This window comes from Meriones unguiculatus, chromosome 7, assembly GCF_030254825.1.
Source record: "Meriones unguiculatus strain TT.TT164.6M chromosome 7, Bangor_MerUng_6.1, whole genome shotgun sequence".
Classification (NCBI taxonomy): Eukaryota; Metazoa; Chordata; class Mammalia; order Rodentia; family Muridae; genus Meriones; species Meriones unguiculatus.
In genome coordinates, this window is record NC_083355.1 from 83,123,592 (window position 1) to 83,137,788 (window position 14,197).

Sequence of the window (14,197 nt, forward strand, 5' to 3'; positions counted from 1 at the left end):
GTCTTAGCTTGCCCTGGTGTTCCAGGAGCGTGGGGGTGGAGTCAGGGCCAGTGATGGAAGAAGTGTTCCCAAAGGAGAGAGGAACAGCTTTCTTTTTGGTGAGAGGCCGCTCAAATTGCTTGAGGTGTTAAGGCAGATTATGAGATTAAATTGGTTTGTCAGGGTAGAGAGCAGACTGTTGAAAGGTTCCGAGCATGAATCAGACCTGTCTTCGGAAATGGAAGCAAAGGTGGCGGGTGGGAGGGTACGGAGGCCAGGAGGAAGTTGTCGGGTTAAGTTACCAGTCGATGGAGGTGTTGCAGAGGCAGTGTGCTTCCTGTGAGTTGAGGTTAGCATCTCAGTTTCTCTTTCTATTGCTGTCAGCCAGGATGCAGTTCTGATGGCATCTTCCCACGAGAGGATTGGTGAGTAGGGACTTTGAACTGTAACCTTTACTTCAGGGCTCTGGGGTTAACCCAAATCCCCCAAGATCAACAGTGAGAGCGCTCACCCTTTCTGCTTTAGGACTCTCATGAAGGCAGCCAGTTGGAGCATTTCATTTTGCTCTCTGTATTAAAAAATAAACTAAATAAAAAAGATGACTAACCAGGCAAGGTGGCACACACCTATAATCCCAGCATCCAGAAGGCAGAGGCAGGAGGGTCTGTGAGTTTGGGGCCAGAATGGGCTACTTGGTGAGACCCTGTCTCAGACCAACAGAGATGGTTTTTGCTTCAGTAGCCCTTTCCCCTGTAAGCGTTAGCATGACATGCCAGTGAGCACGAGCTACGTGCATCCCCTCAAACCTGCTGTGTGCCGAGCCAGGCTGGAAGGGAACTGAGGTTGTCAGGGAGATGGCAAGCAGAGCTGTGCTTGAGTGGCGTTTCCCTCCTGACTCAGAGACGCCCCGTAACAAGCCCACAAAGCAGACTCAATGGAGCACCAACCCTCACACCGAAGTGGTAGAGTGGCCGTGTGTTCTGTCCTTGTTCAGAATATATAAGGGGCATCGTGAGCCAAATAAGTACCGAGTGAACTGGGTATAAGACATCAGCCATCCAGGGAGGACCACTGACTATTATCTCAGGCATGCCGGTGACAGAACCTGGAACGAAGTGACCAGAATGTATGTATGTTAGAGGGGGGAAACGGCATCTTCCCTCCAGTCTGGAGCCCCAGAAAGCTGGCCGGGGTGTTAGGAGGAGTCCGTGAGGGTTTGACAGGATTGAGTCTCTGTGAAAAACCGTCCAGACCAACAGTGAGAACATACGTACCCGGGGACGTGTGAGTTGTCCCTGCTATGAAACCAAAGCAGCATGCGCGCTCTCCCACCCAGCAGCAGCATCCGTACCAGCCAGCGCTCCCTCCTGCTCATGACGGGTTCTCTCTCCCCCCCAACGCATTCAGGGTGAAGAAGCTGAAAGAGACATTTGCTTTCATCCAGCAGTTAGACAAAAACATGAGCAACCTGCGCACCTGGCTGGCGCGAATCGAGTCCGAGCTCTCCAAGCCCGTCGTGTATGACGTGTGCGATAACCAGGAGATCCAGAAGAGGCTCGCAGAGCAACAGGTGAGCGATGGGAGGGAGTGCTGGGAAGAAAAGGGGCACCATGGGAGGCCCAGGCGGGCCTGCCCTCATCTGCCGGCTGGCCGGCGCACGTTCTCATCAGAGGAGGCGGGTCTACCTCCGAATGCCACCTTCCCTCTCGCACACCTCTTTGTGAGATAGTTCAGATAATGTTGAGAATGCAAACCTTCATTTTGATGGTCAGTGGGATTTTTTTGTTGCACCTTTGTCGCTTTGAAAGGCAATAAATTGGGGGTATATTTTGTGTTTTTTTGGGGGGGATGAGATCATTAGTGTCTTGCTATATGATCCAGACTCACTTCAGACTCTCAGCCTTGTGCCCTATCATACTGACATCAGATGGATAGACCTGTGAGGGGAGACTCTCGCTTGAGGAACAGCCTCCGCAGAGTAGTCTCTGGAGAACAGGGTAGCCTCAGACTCAGGGCTCCACCTGCCTCTGCCTCCTGAGTGCTGAAATTGAGGGCGCACACCTGATTGATGTAGGAGGGCCCAGCCCACTGTGGGCGGTACCATCCTTAGGTAAGTGGACCTGGGCTGTATAAGAAGGGTAGCCAGGCAAGCTAGGAGAGGGGGACAGTAAGCAGCATTCCTCCGTGGCCTCTGCTTCAGTTCCTGCCCTGAGCTCCTGCTCTGGCTTCTCTCAATCATAGCCTATACCCAAATAATAAACCTCCTCCTCCCAAACTTGCTTTTGGTCAGTGTTTTCTCACAACAGAGAAACAAACAAGAGTACCTGCTAACTACCATAACTATAGCCATCATACCTGGATACAGACACACTCACCCTCCCCAACCCCTCGCTCCTGGGATTTCATATGTTAGGCAAGTGCTCAGTCAAGACCAAAAAGAAACACCCCAGGTTTCTGTTTTGCTTTGTTTTGTTTTTGGTGTGTGTGTGTATATGTGTTTGAGTGAGAGAGAGACAGAGAGATAGCTGAGGGTAACCTTGAAAACTTCCTTTGACTTTTACTGGCCTAATTTTTTGTTGTTGCTTTTTTTTTTTTTTTGCTTTTCAAGACGTGTTTCTCTGAGTAGCCTTTAATGTCCTGAGCCTTGAACTCAGAGATCCGCCTGCCTCTGCCTCCCAAGTGCTGTGATTAAAGGGGTACACCACCAATACTTGGCTTTTTATTGATTTCAAAGTAACATTTTTTTGCTACCTTACATAGAATAACTTTTTAAATTAAATGTACCTGAAAACACTTTTAAAAATCTGTCTTGATTATTTTAATTATGTGTAAGTGTGTCGTGTGCTAATGAGCACAGGTATACACAGAGGTCAGGGACATTGAGTCCCTTAGGAGTTAGAGGGTGCTGCAAGCTTCCCGACATGGTACTAGAAACTGAACTCAGGGCCCCGTGCAACAGCCGTCTGCACGATTACCTGTTGAGCATCTCCTCAGCCCCCACTCAACAGTTTTCATTTTTAAAGCATCTCATTATATAGTCCTGACTAATCTAGAACCTGCTCTACAGACCAGGCTGGCCTTGAACTCCCAGAAAATCCCCTTGCCTCCTTCCAAGTGCTGAGAGCAAAGGTGTTCACTACAGTGCTTTTGTTTCTGTCGTTTTGAAATGCTATCACTAGGGATGGAGAGGTGGCTCAGTGGTTAGGAATGCTTGCTGCTCTTGCAGAGGACCTGAGCTCAGTTCACAGCACCCACACCAGGCAGCTCACAGCCACCTGGAACTCCAGGGTCAGGGGATCCAATGCCATCTTCTAGCCTCTGTGGGCACGTGCACCACCCACATACAGACCCCATGCTACACACATGTAAATTCTTTTAAAAATAAATAAAGTGGAATTACAATTACCATTTAACTGATACCTATTCTCTGGCTTTCTAATTAGTATTATTTAGTAATGCAACAGATTTGAAATGCTGGCCTTGTTTTCCTCTTCCTTTTCTCCTTCCATCTCCTTCTTCTCTTCCTTCTTTCTTTTTCTTTTAAAGACAAGTCTCATTGTATAACCCTACCTGGCCTAGAACTCACTTTGTAGACCAGGCTGGCCTCCAATCACAAAGATCTGCCTCCTTCTACCTCCCTGGTGCTAAGATTAAAGGCATGCACCACCACACTCAGCTAAACATGTCTTTTTATTGAGATTATCTAGGTCAACTGTTCTCAACTTGTGGGTCAGGACCCCTTCAGATATCCTGTATCTCAGATATTTACAGTATGATTCATAACAGTAGCAGAATTGTAAGTATGAAGTAGCAATGAAAATAATTTTATGGTTGGAGGGTCACCATAACATGAGAAACCATATTAAAAGGTTACAGTATCAGGAAGTTTGAGAACCATCCTGCTAGATTCTGTCTTTGCTTTGGTAAATAAAGGACAGTCTTGAGCATCGTACAGTATCAGTGGACATTACAGAGATGTGAATGTGCACTGAGAATGGTCTAAGTGAAGTCACAGCTGCGGGAATATTCAGTTTTATTTGCCAGTTTGACTAGTGTGAATTCCTCTGGACAGCCTCTCAACAGACAAAGCCTTGCAAGTAACTGTCCACTGAATGGTGGGTTTATCCAGGTGACTATGGATGCTGGCAACATCCTTGCTCTCAAAGAATGGTTGGCTGGGCCTGAAACCTGTCTTCATATTTCATAAATCAAAAGTGGGACACAACAGTAAATGGCAGAGAATTTATTCCTCAAGCCATAAAATCTAAAACTAGCATTTTCATGGCCTTCTTTGTGCCCCATGCTAAAGCGGTAGGTAGTTTCAACCTGGCTGACTTTAAGGCTTCCTCCTTGTAGAGTTCAAGATCACCAGAAATAGAATTTTTGTCCTTTATAATTACCAAGAAAAATGGTAGCGTTGCTACAGGGAACTAGCATTACTATAAAATAGTTACTGTATTAATTTCTCTATTATTCTAATAAAATTCCACAAACTTAGCAGCTTAAAAATCTCCAACTCGTTATTTTACAGTTCCAACAGGGTGTCAAAGAAGGCTGCCATCTTTTCTCGAGGTTCTAAAGCATTGGTTCTTAACCTTTCTAATGCTATGACCCTTTTATACAGTTCCTCAAGCTGTGGTGACCCCCAGTCACTTTTAAGTGGGTATTACATTAGTTTAACTCAGATAATCAGGAGACTATTGATGTTCTAAGGTCACATGATTGACTAATTTAATTCTCATTTACCAAGTGTCTTAGTCACTGTCCTACTGCTGTAAAGAGACACCGTGACCGAGGCAACTCATATAAAGAGCGCATTTCATTGGGCACTTGCGTACAGTTGAAGAGGCTTAGTCCATTACCATCATGGCAGAGAACATGGCAGCAAGGATGTGTGGTGCTGGAGAAGTAGCTGACAAGGGTTTTGAAACCTCAAAGCCCACCCCAGTAACACTTCCTCCAACAAGACCACGCCTCCTAATCCTTCTAAGCCCTCTAACCCTTTCAAACAGCACCAGGCCCTCTCACTCAAACCACTCCTCCAGACTCTGGGATTAGGATTTGGACCTTCTTGACGGCAAGAAAGGTCGTATCCTACCTACTGCAGAGGTGCTGAGGCAATTGTTAGTGGTTTTACTTAAAAGAACATGGCCGTAGGTCTGGTATGCTAAGTCCAGACTTTCTGAAACACCGGAGACAGAATATTACTGCAAGGAGGTACGGTTAGGTCATTTCTCGAAACTTTGCTTATGTTTTCACCCCAGATAAATAGCATAAATTGTTTGACTGCTTCCAAAAATGAGACCTAAAAAGTTGAGATCACTTAATACTATCTTCTCAAAAGTCCTTAGCTCCTAAAGTTGTTATGGTCCTTGCTGTTCCTCAGTCCTCTTAGGACAACAACCCTGGGGAGGTGGCACAGGAAGGAGTAAGGCCAGTAGTTCTCAAGTTGTGGGTCTTGAACAACAGTTTCACAGGGGTCAGATAACCTACACATCAGATATTCACATTACAATTCATTAACAGTAGCATGATTACAGTTATGAAGTAGCAACAAAAATAATTTTATGGCTGGGGGTCACCACAACATGAGGAACTGTATTTAGGGGGTCACAGCATGAGGAAAGTTGAGAAATGCTGGGTTAGGCCCCACTGAGCCCTTTCATGTACTCCTCTCAGTGACTGGTGCTAGAATTGTACCATTACTTCTTCAGAATGAAACACAATGGGGATTTGGGGGCTCTTCAGTCATGGACCACTTTCACTGAGTCCCAGGATTTCTTTTCTGGTTTTGTTTGCTTCTTGGTTCCTTGTGGGGTGTCCCATGATGGATTAGGGTATGGTTTATTATCAGTTATTCTTTGACTAGCAATAGGCTCTTTCCCCCATGCAGATTTGTTTAGCATCACGCCAAACTACCAAAGCATCACCACCATTGGCTCAACTTGCTGCCTGACTGTGTGTCCCTCAAGCCTCTCCTTAGGGATATCCTGCAGCTGCCACCACAGTGCTCCCTGGGATTTCTTCTCCATCCCATTTCCTGGCTCTTTTTATCCCCATTCTTTCTGCCTGCATTCTCCTCTCTTGTTTCACTTTTCTCTCATCTCTTCTTGATGCCTGCTTCTTCCTTCCTGGCCCTTTCTCAAATTCAGGGCCCTGGGTTGCCTGATAAGGGCAGAAAAATCAAGTTGGACAAAAATTTGTTTTCAGAAAGCAGAAAGGCTTTCTTGCTAGCTTGTGCTGTTTCTCAGAGTCTAGACAGTTTCTGAAATGTAACTCTTCTTCAGACATGTGCCCTGGTGTATGTTAGTGATAGGATTTGTTATTGTTGCAAACAACAATGTCACTGGTCCTGCACTCACTTGGATTACATTTTCAGATACAGTCCACTTTCTTTTATATTGTACAAGGTAACTAGTAGCAGCACAAGATAACTACTGTACCATCACTCAGCTACTCTGTAGTGTTCCAAGAAGATACAGAATCTTTAGATGGAGGTTTCTGTTAAAAAATCTTGGGCCTTTTAAAAATCCCAAATGAAGGTGGTCTTTTATAAATTATTTCAGGAGGCTGGGCATGGTGGCACATGCCTTTAATCCTAGCACTTGGGGAGGCAGGGGCAGGTGGATCTCTGTGAGTTTGAGGGCAGCCTCATCTACAAAGTGAGTCCAGAAAGGACTACACAGAGAAACCCTGTCCCAGATTGATTGATTGATTGATTTCAGAGCCCATTTCTTCCTACCACTTGCCATACATATTCCATTTTCTTTAGCCATTTTATTCGGCATGAGCTGGATTAATAATAATAAGATAGGGGCTAGAGAGATGGCTCAGTGGCTAAGAGCACTGGCTGCTCCTCCAGGAGACCCAGGTCCTATTCCCAGAACCCACCGGGTGGCTTGTGACCATCTGTAACTCCAGTTTGGGAGATCTAACTCCCTCTTCTGGCCACCATAGGCATCAGGCACATATAAGGTACATAGACACGGGACATGTATGTAAACACCCACATACATAATTCTTTCATATTACATATTAAAATTAATGACTACGTAAGACCATTGAAATGATTCTTACAGTATGTCACATTCATGTTTACCTCTGGGCTAGAATTTCTCCGCACCTTTCCAAACTATCCTAGCTAACTAGAACCAGATGGCATCCTGGACATTTCCCAATTGAAAGTGTCCCTATGCTCTTTCAGGACCACTCTTTGGGGTGCTGATTCATTGCTTTCGTAGCTAAAAAGAGCGTACATCAATGCCAGGGAGCTTCTGAAAATCCAGAGACCCTTCTGTAAACCAGGAAGAATTCTTAAAGCTGGAGTTCTGCTTAAATGCAGTCGCTGTAGAGCCAGCCCCAGTATTAATCCTGCAGACCCTCCTGGCCCTGCGGTACTTCAGGCCTTCTCCCTGACAACAGAACTTAAGAATTCCACCCCCACATCTCTCCTCCCAGGGCCAAGCAAGAGCGAATTTCTGCGTATAAATATGTCCTGTCTTCACTCTGGATCTGAGTCAGGGATTGCCTGGTGGAGAACTGAGAATGGGGTGCCAGCATTTGTTCTCATAGCTACTGTGAACACAGAATGCCCAGGCTTACATTTATCAGAAGAGATGTAAGAAAATACTAGGCCAAACCATAGTCCATACAGTAGTAATATTCAGGTGACCTAGAATGACCCTTAGCTGCCTTTCTGTGGACAGAAGCCACTTTTAAAAAAATGCTCTTCTTGTGGCCTGACCTACAGCCTTAGCATTATTAACAGTGGCTCATGTGAAAATGTAAAACTTCAGAAACAGACACGTTAATGAAACAATTAAAACAGAATCGAACTTTGTCTTTGCTACCTCTTGGTGTGTGACTGAGACACCAGGATCAATTGGGGGCAATTCTCTCATCACTTGTCACAGAGTCTGGATGATAGGAAAGACTTCTCAACTCTCTATGAACACCCAGCCAGCCCACACCCACAGTACACAGGGTGGGGAGGATTCCCTCAGTCTCTTGATGAAGAAGAAGCCATGTTTATTATTAAGGAAAATTATTAAGGCTTTGTTAGCATATGCCTGTCGTTCTATCACTTGGCCAGGGTGGGGTTGAGGGTCAAGATAAAAGGAGGACAACAGAAACTGATCTTCCACCCTTCTATCTCTTTATATGTATTTATATTTTCTAAGCAAGGAAGTACCATGACTGTAGGTATTGGGACAAAATTCCAGAGGCCTTCCCACCTTCTCAAGCCACAGGCTCAGCTGTACCCCATAAATTAGAAGCCTCAGCATTCTCCCCTGGGGTCCACAAAGTCCTCATTGAGATGGGCTCATGAAGAAGCCGCCCACTCCCGTGCCTGCAGCTGCCAGGGGTGTGTAGGCTCAAGTCTCTATAGGTTTGAGAATTCTGTGACCCATCAAAGATCAAAAGCCGGTCGCTTTGATTTGAGTTCCTGCTGAACAGACTATTTTTCAAAGAAAACCTTTCCCAAACCGAGTCTTTACTGGGGACCTCCAGAATTGGATGGTTTGGATCGAGCCCCATGTATGCCCAAAGCTGCTGGGCAGTAGCATCTCGGCCATCTGTCAGCGTGTGGTGGGCACCCCTCCCCAACCAGTACACAAACTGAGCATAGTAGTGCAGCTACACAGAGGCCAATATGTAGGCTGAGCCAGGTATCCACAGCGCGGGGCCACACGAAGGCAACAGGCTCAGTCTGTCTGAATCCCAAGACACCCGTGTCCCCTGGCTCGGGGGTGGGGAGGGAGGAGTGGGCAGGGTTCCTCTGACTCAAGTGCTTTCGTGCCCTCTTGCTCTTGTAGGATCTGCAGCGCGATATCGAACAGCACAGTGCAGGGGTGGAGTCTGTGTTCAACATCTGTGATGTCCTACTGCATGACTCTGACGCCTGTGCGAACGAGACGGAGTGTGACTCAATCCAGCAGACCACCAGGAGCCTGGACAGGCGCTGGAGGAACATCTGTGCCATGTCGATGGAGCGGCGCATGAAGTAAGCAGCCAGCTGGCCTGAAACAGGGCATGCGCACACACAGCCACAGTAACTGCGCCCTGTTCGAGTCACTTAGAAATACACCAAGAAGTAGCTCAGTTGGTAGAGTGTTTGCCTAGCATGGAGGAGGCTCTGAATTCAGTCCCCAGGGAATGGCATGCATGTATGTCACCTCAGCCTGTAGGAAGTGGAGCCAGAAGGGTGGAGAGTTCAGGGCCAGCCTGGGCTACAAAGAGACCTTGTCTTTAAAGAAAGAAATGCCAAGAGTTGGCAGAGAAGGCCCAGTAGGGTGAACAAGGAAATCACTTTGAGAAAAAACAAAACAAAACAAAAACCTATCTGGAGTACTGCCTTTCTCCAGCCACAGAGCAGGGCAGGCAGCCCCAAGCCCTGGAAGCAGGAGTTCTGAGGTGCTTGGGTTCCCCAGAAGAATTGAGTTTAGACCAAGAACAACATCATCCTTAGCTATTTCCTGGAAAAGAGTAGTGGGTATCTCCCTAACAGTTCAAATAAAAGACCGGGAAGTGGGCTCAATCAGGGTACACACAGAACTCCGGAACGGGCAGGCCACGCTCTACCTGTGGACATGGGCGGTGGTGCTAACCTTCTGCCCTCCGCTCCGTCAGAATCGAGGAGACCTGGCGGCTGTGGCAGAAGTTTTTAGATGACCATTCCCGCTTCGAGGACTGGCTCAAGTCTGCCGAGAGGACGGCGGCCTGCCCGAATTCCTCCGAGGTGTTGTATACAAATGCCAAGGAGGAGCTGAAGAGGTTTGAGGTGAGCCTTCCCCCACCCCCACACACTGCATTCTCCCGCTGCAAGCCACGCCTGCTCAGTGACTTTGAGTGGACACACACTCCCAGCCCCGTCACAGCCCTCAGCCCACCCCCAGCTGCCGGAATGGCCTGGCTGGAAACATCCGTGTGCATCGGTGCCCGTGCTCTGCCAGCCTCAGACCCGGGAAGTGGTGCTCTGCTGCTCTTACCGACTTGGGCATCAGCCTCTCAAAGCAAGCCACCCGGGGCTGGCGGAGCGGGGAGTGCCAGCCCTTTGCCCGTGTGGTGCTGACCTCCACCTTTGCGCCATAGGCCTTCCAGCGGCAAATTCATGAGAGGCTGACCCAGCTGGAGCTCATCAACAAACAGTACCGCCGGCTGGCTCGGGAGAACCGCACGGACACGGCCAGCAAACTGAAGCAGATGGTGCATGAGGGCAACCAGCGCTGGGACAATCTGCAGAAGCGGGTCACGGCCATTCTACGGAGACTCAGGGTAACCCGCCCGGGGCCCCGGGATGCTGTCGGTGGCTATTCGGGGAGAGGTGATGTGTGAGATGCCGTGGCAGGCTGGCAGGACAACAGCAGGCAGATCTCACTGAAAGCCCGAGTTATCTTAACATTCTTCCCACACAAAGGAGTCAGTTGGCCGCCGGCCTTCATTCTTAAAGAGGGATTCGCATAGGGCTTCTCGGGCAGAGCCTGCCCGTGTGATCTGCGTTACCAAAACACGTCTCTCCCTACAACTTCTGTAACCCGATGGTGTGGGCGTTGGCACACGGGCTGCCCACAGAGTGTGGGGCATGGCTTTCCTGGGACAGTGAAAAGCACACACGCACCTCTGCAAAGAGCCTTGTCTGCCCATCTGTTTTTATCAGCCCTGCATCAGAGATACGGATAAAACACCGAATGTATGTACACTCTGTTGTGTGGGGCATTGGGACAGTACCTGAGGTTTAGAGCACGCTGATTAACCTCAAAGCAGTCTAGGAAGACGAGAACCTAGGCTTCTTATTTTTGTTTTTTTTTAACCCTCTTAGAAGGGCTTTAGCAGTTTGTCCAACAATCCAGACGATTCCTTTGCATTAATCTATTTCCTGCTGGTTTGGCAGTTACTAGTCTAAACCTTCACACAGCCCGAAATGCCACCTTTGTCTGGAGACAGCTGCCTGTCTCTGATGAAGTGGTAATCTGGGAGGCCTCTTTCATTGGACGGAATGAATCTGCTTTTGCAAGTTCAGAATTACAGGAAAGCAAACAAAGCCATCAAACCTAAGCTCCACGTGGCTCCTTTTCCTTCTTTTTCTTTTTATGTTAAAAGACCGAGCCTCACCATGTAGTCCAGGCTGGCCTAGAACACATGATTTCTCTTGCCTCAGCCTCCAGACTAATAAGAAAATCCCCTGGGCATCTTGCCTGCATCGTCCATGGACAGGGAGATTCACTGAGTTAGATTAGAAAACCCAGAATTTCAAATTCCTGGAAGGACCTAAGAGACTATGTGGCACATTACCGAACGTTCTCGAATTATATCCAAGACAAGCCCCCAGGCCCCAGCCGCACTGTGTCGAGGCTTCTGGGGCACCCCAGAGACAGACAGCTTCTGTCTGAGAGCACTAAGCACCCTTTCCTTGAGCCCGACATGAGTGTGTGGTGCAAACATGGCTTTTCTCCCTTCCCTCCCAGTACTTCACCAACCAGAGGGAAGAATTTGAGGGCACCAGGGAGAGCATCCTGGTGTGGCTCACGGAGATGGACCTGCAGCTGACCAACGTGGAACACTTCTCCGAGAGTGACGCCGAGGACAAGATGCGCCAGCTGAATGTGAGTGTCACCTCCTCAGTGCCTCGAGAAGGGGCAGCTCTGTGGAGGAGAACGGGCCGAGTGCCAGGTTTTCGCCGCTGCTCAGAGAATGTTCCAGAATTCTCCAGGCAACAGGCCACATGTCAGTTGTAGCGTTTACACTGCTCACACCAGGGATGCTGGGTGGTCAAGGGCTCATTCTGAGGACAAAGCTCACTTTAGTCCAGACTGTACTTCATAGGTTGCCATTTATCCGGTACCTGAGTCCATGCATGGCAGGCTAGCTGTCACTGGCTGGGCCAAGAACAGACACTGTCTGCTCTCCCACTGCTATAGGTCTCTGTTTACAGTCAGTTTGGAAGTTTTGCTTTGGTTGTTGTTCGAGATAATGTCTTGCCTTGAGGTGGGCAGACACCCTGCCTGGTGATGATGAGATTAGAGACATATTCAGCCTCATACTAGTTTTCTTTCACAGCCATTCTCTCCTTTGTTAGAAAACATCAACAAATGAAAACTGGTTGCCTCTTAATACAAAAAGCACATTATTAATTTTTTTTTAATTTTTCAACAATTACACTTTATTCATTCTGCATCCCCCCATAATCCCCTCCCTCCTCCCCTCCCAATCCCACCCTCCCTCCTCCGTCTGCATACATGCCACTCCCCAAGTCCACTGATAAGGGAGGTTCTCCTCTCCTTTCTGATCTTAGTCTATCAGTTCACATCAAAAGTGGCTGCATTGTCCTCTACTATGGCCTGGTAAGGCTGCTTTCCCCTAGGGGGAGGTGATCAAAGAGCAGGCCAATCAGATTATGTCAGAGGCAGTCCCTCTTCACATTACTATGTAACCCAATTGGACTCTGAACTGCCCTGGGCTACATCTGTGCAGGGGTTCTGGGTTATCTCCGTGAATAGTCCTTGGTTGGAGTATGAGTCTCTGGGAAGTTCCCTGTGTTCAAATTTTCTGGTTCTATTGCTCTCCTTGTGGAGACCCTGTCCTCTCCAGCTCTTACTATTTCCCAGTTCTTACATAAAATTCCCTTCACTCTGCCCAACAGTTGCCCATCAAGCTCAGCATCTGCATTGATAGTCTGTAGGGCAGAGGCTTTCAGAGGCCCTCTGTGGTAGGTTCCTAGGTTGTTTCCTGTTTTCTTCTTCTTCTGATGTCCATCCTCTTTGCCTTTCCGGATGGGGATTGGACATTTTAGTTAGGGTCCTCTCTCTTGCTTAGTTTCTTTAGATGCACAGGTTTTGGTGGGTTTGTCCTATGTTGTATGTCTATATGAGTGAGTATATACCATGTGTGTCTTTTTGCTTCTGGGACAACTCACTCAGGATGATCCTTTCCAGATCCCACCATTTACCTGCAAATTTCATAAAAATATGGAACGCTTCACGAATTTGCGTGTCATCCTTGCGCAGGGGCCATGCTAATCTTCTCTGTATCGTTCCAATTTTAGTATATGTGCTGCCGAAGCGAGCACTATTATTATTATTATTATTATTATTATTATTATTATTATTATTTTCACCAAGGCTGTTTTGGGGAAATATTCTGTTCCTGCCAAGTGTCAAGAAGATGAATTCTCTCACCCATGCCCATAATGATGCCTATCCATTTGGGTCAAATTCATAATTTCTTCATATGAAAAAAAAGTTTAGAATTTTAGAATCATTTTAAATTAACTGTCACGGTCAGTTCCTTAAAAGCAGAAGCCATGGTACCCCCTACAAAGCAGAACGGGAAAAGGGACAAAACCATCATGGCACCTAATGTTTTTTTTTCCCCTATGATCCTGTCATGTGGACCAGTCCCTAGGCGCACGCAGAGAAAAAAAGAATCTCTCCTCAAAGCTCCATCTCATCTTGCACACAGGGCTTCCAACAGGAAATCACCCTGAACACCAACAAGATCGACCAGCTCATTGTGTTCGGGGAGCAGCTCATTCAGAAAAGCGAGCCCCTGGATGCCGTCCTGATCGAGGACGAGCTGGAAGAGCTCCACCGATACTGTCAGGAGGTGTTCGGCAGAGTGTCCCGCTTTCACTGTCGCCTGACCTCGCACGCCCCGGTAAGGGGGGCCCACCGGCCAGGACTCCCAGCTCCAGAGGGAGCCCACAACACAGATAGCACCAGAGTGCAGCTTGGTGAAGCAGTGAGTTTTATTGGGGTTACTTACAGGAGCAGAAATGACTCAAAGACAGATGTATCACCAAAGTCCACCACAGCATGGGTGAAAGCTCAGAAAATCTGGGAACCTAGAGCACACTGCAACAGCCTGCAGGCAGCTCAGCAGGTTGGAAAATGTCCTTTCCATGTGACTCCTTGTCTAAACCTCTTCCAGGCAATTCACATGGTTTCTGTGACTTCCAGCCAGCTGCTCTGGCCTCAAGACTCTTCTTTGCAGCTCAGCTTTCTTCCATCTGAGGGGGACTCTCAGCTTTAATTGCTTACTCTGGCAGGGAGGAGCCTAGTGAATCTGGTCAGTTTCAGGAACTTCCTGAAGCTATTTTGAGTTGGGTACCTTCTGTTTCAAGAGCTTCCCTGTAAGATGGATATTTCAGTCTCAGTAGAAAACCTTTAGAGAACACCCTGGAGGCCAGAGTAAGGTGTCAGATCCCTTGCTGCTGGAATTA

The 14,197-nt window shown here is 47.7% G+C and overlaps 1 protein-coding gene and 1 non-coding gene across 5 annotated transcripts in view; one reads left to right on the top strand and one right to left on the bottom strand.

The window, feature by feature from the left end:
* Syne2 (spectrin repeat containing nuclear envelope protein 2) overlaps nucleotides 1-14,197 on the top strand; it is a 302,588-nt gene that overhangs the window by 274,441 nt on the left and 13,950 nt on the right. For all 4 annotated transcript variants that reach the window (XM_060387664.1, XM_060387667.1, XM_060387666.1 and 1 more), the window contains 6 exons: nucleotides 1,387-1,549; nucleotides 8,796-8,983; nucleotides 9,610-9,760; nucleotides 10,072-10,254; nucleotides 11,445-11,582; nucleotides 13,438-13,632. In XM_060387664.1, the coding sequence (XP_060243647.1) occupies nucleotides 1,387-1,549; nucleotides 8,796-8,983; nucleotides 9,610-9,760; nucleotides 10,072-10,254; nucleotides 11,445-11,582; nucleotides 13,438-13,632 (1,018 nt within the window). The remainder of the gene's footprint in view (nucleotides 1-1,386; nucleotides 1,550-8,795; nucleotides 8,984-9,609; nucleotides 9,761-10,071; nucleotides 10,255-11,444; nucleotides 11,583-13,437; nucleotides 13,633-14,197) is intronic.
* Nucleotides 12,939-13,045, bottom strand: LOC132655712 (U6 spliceosomal RNA). Its single transcript, XR_009593496.1, has one exon. It is a non-coding gene; the product is annotated as a U6 spliceosomal RNA (small nuclear RNA).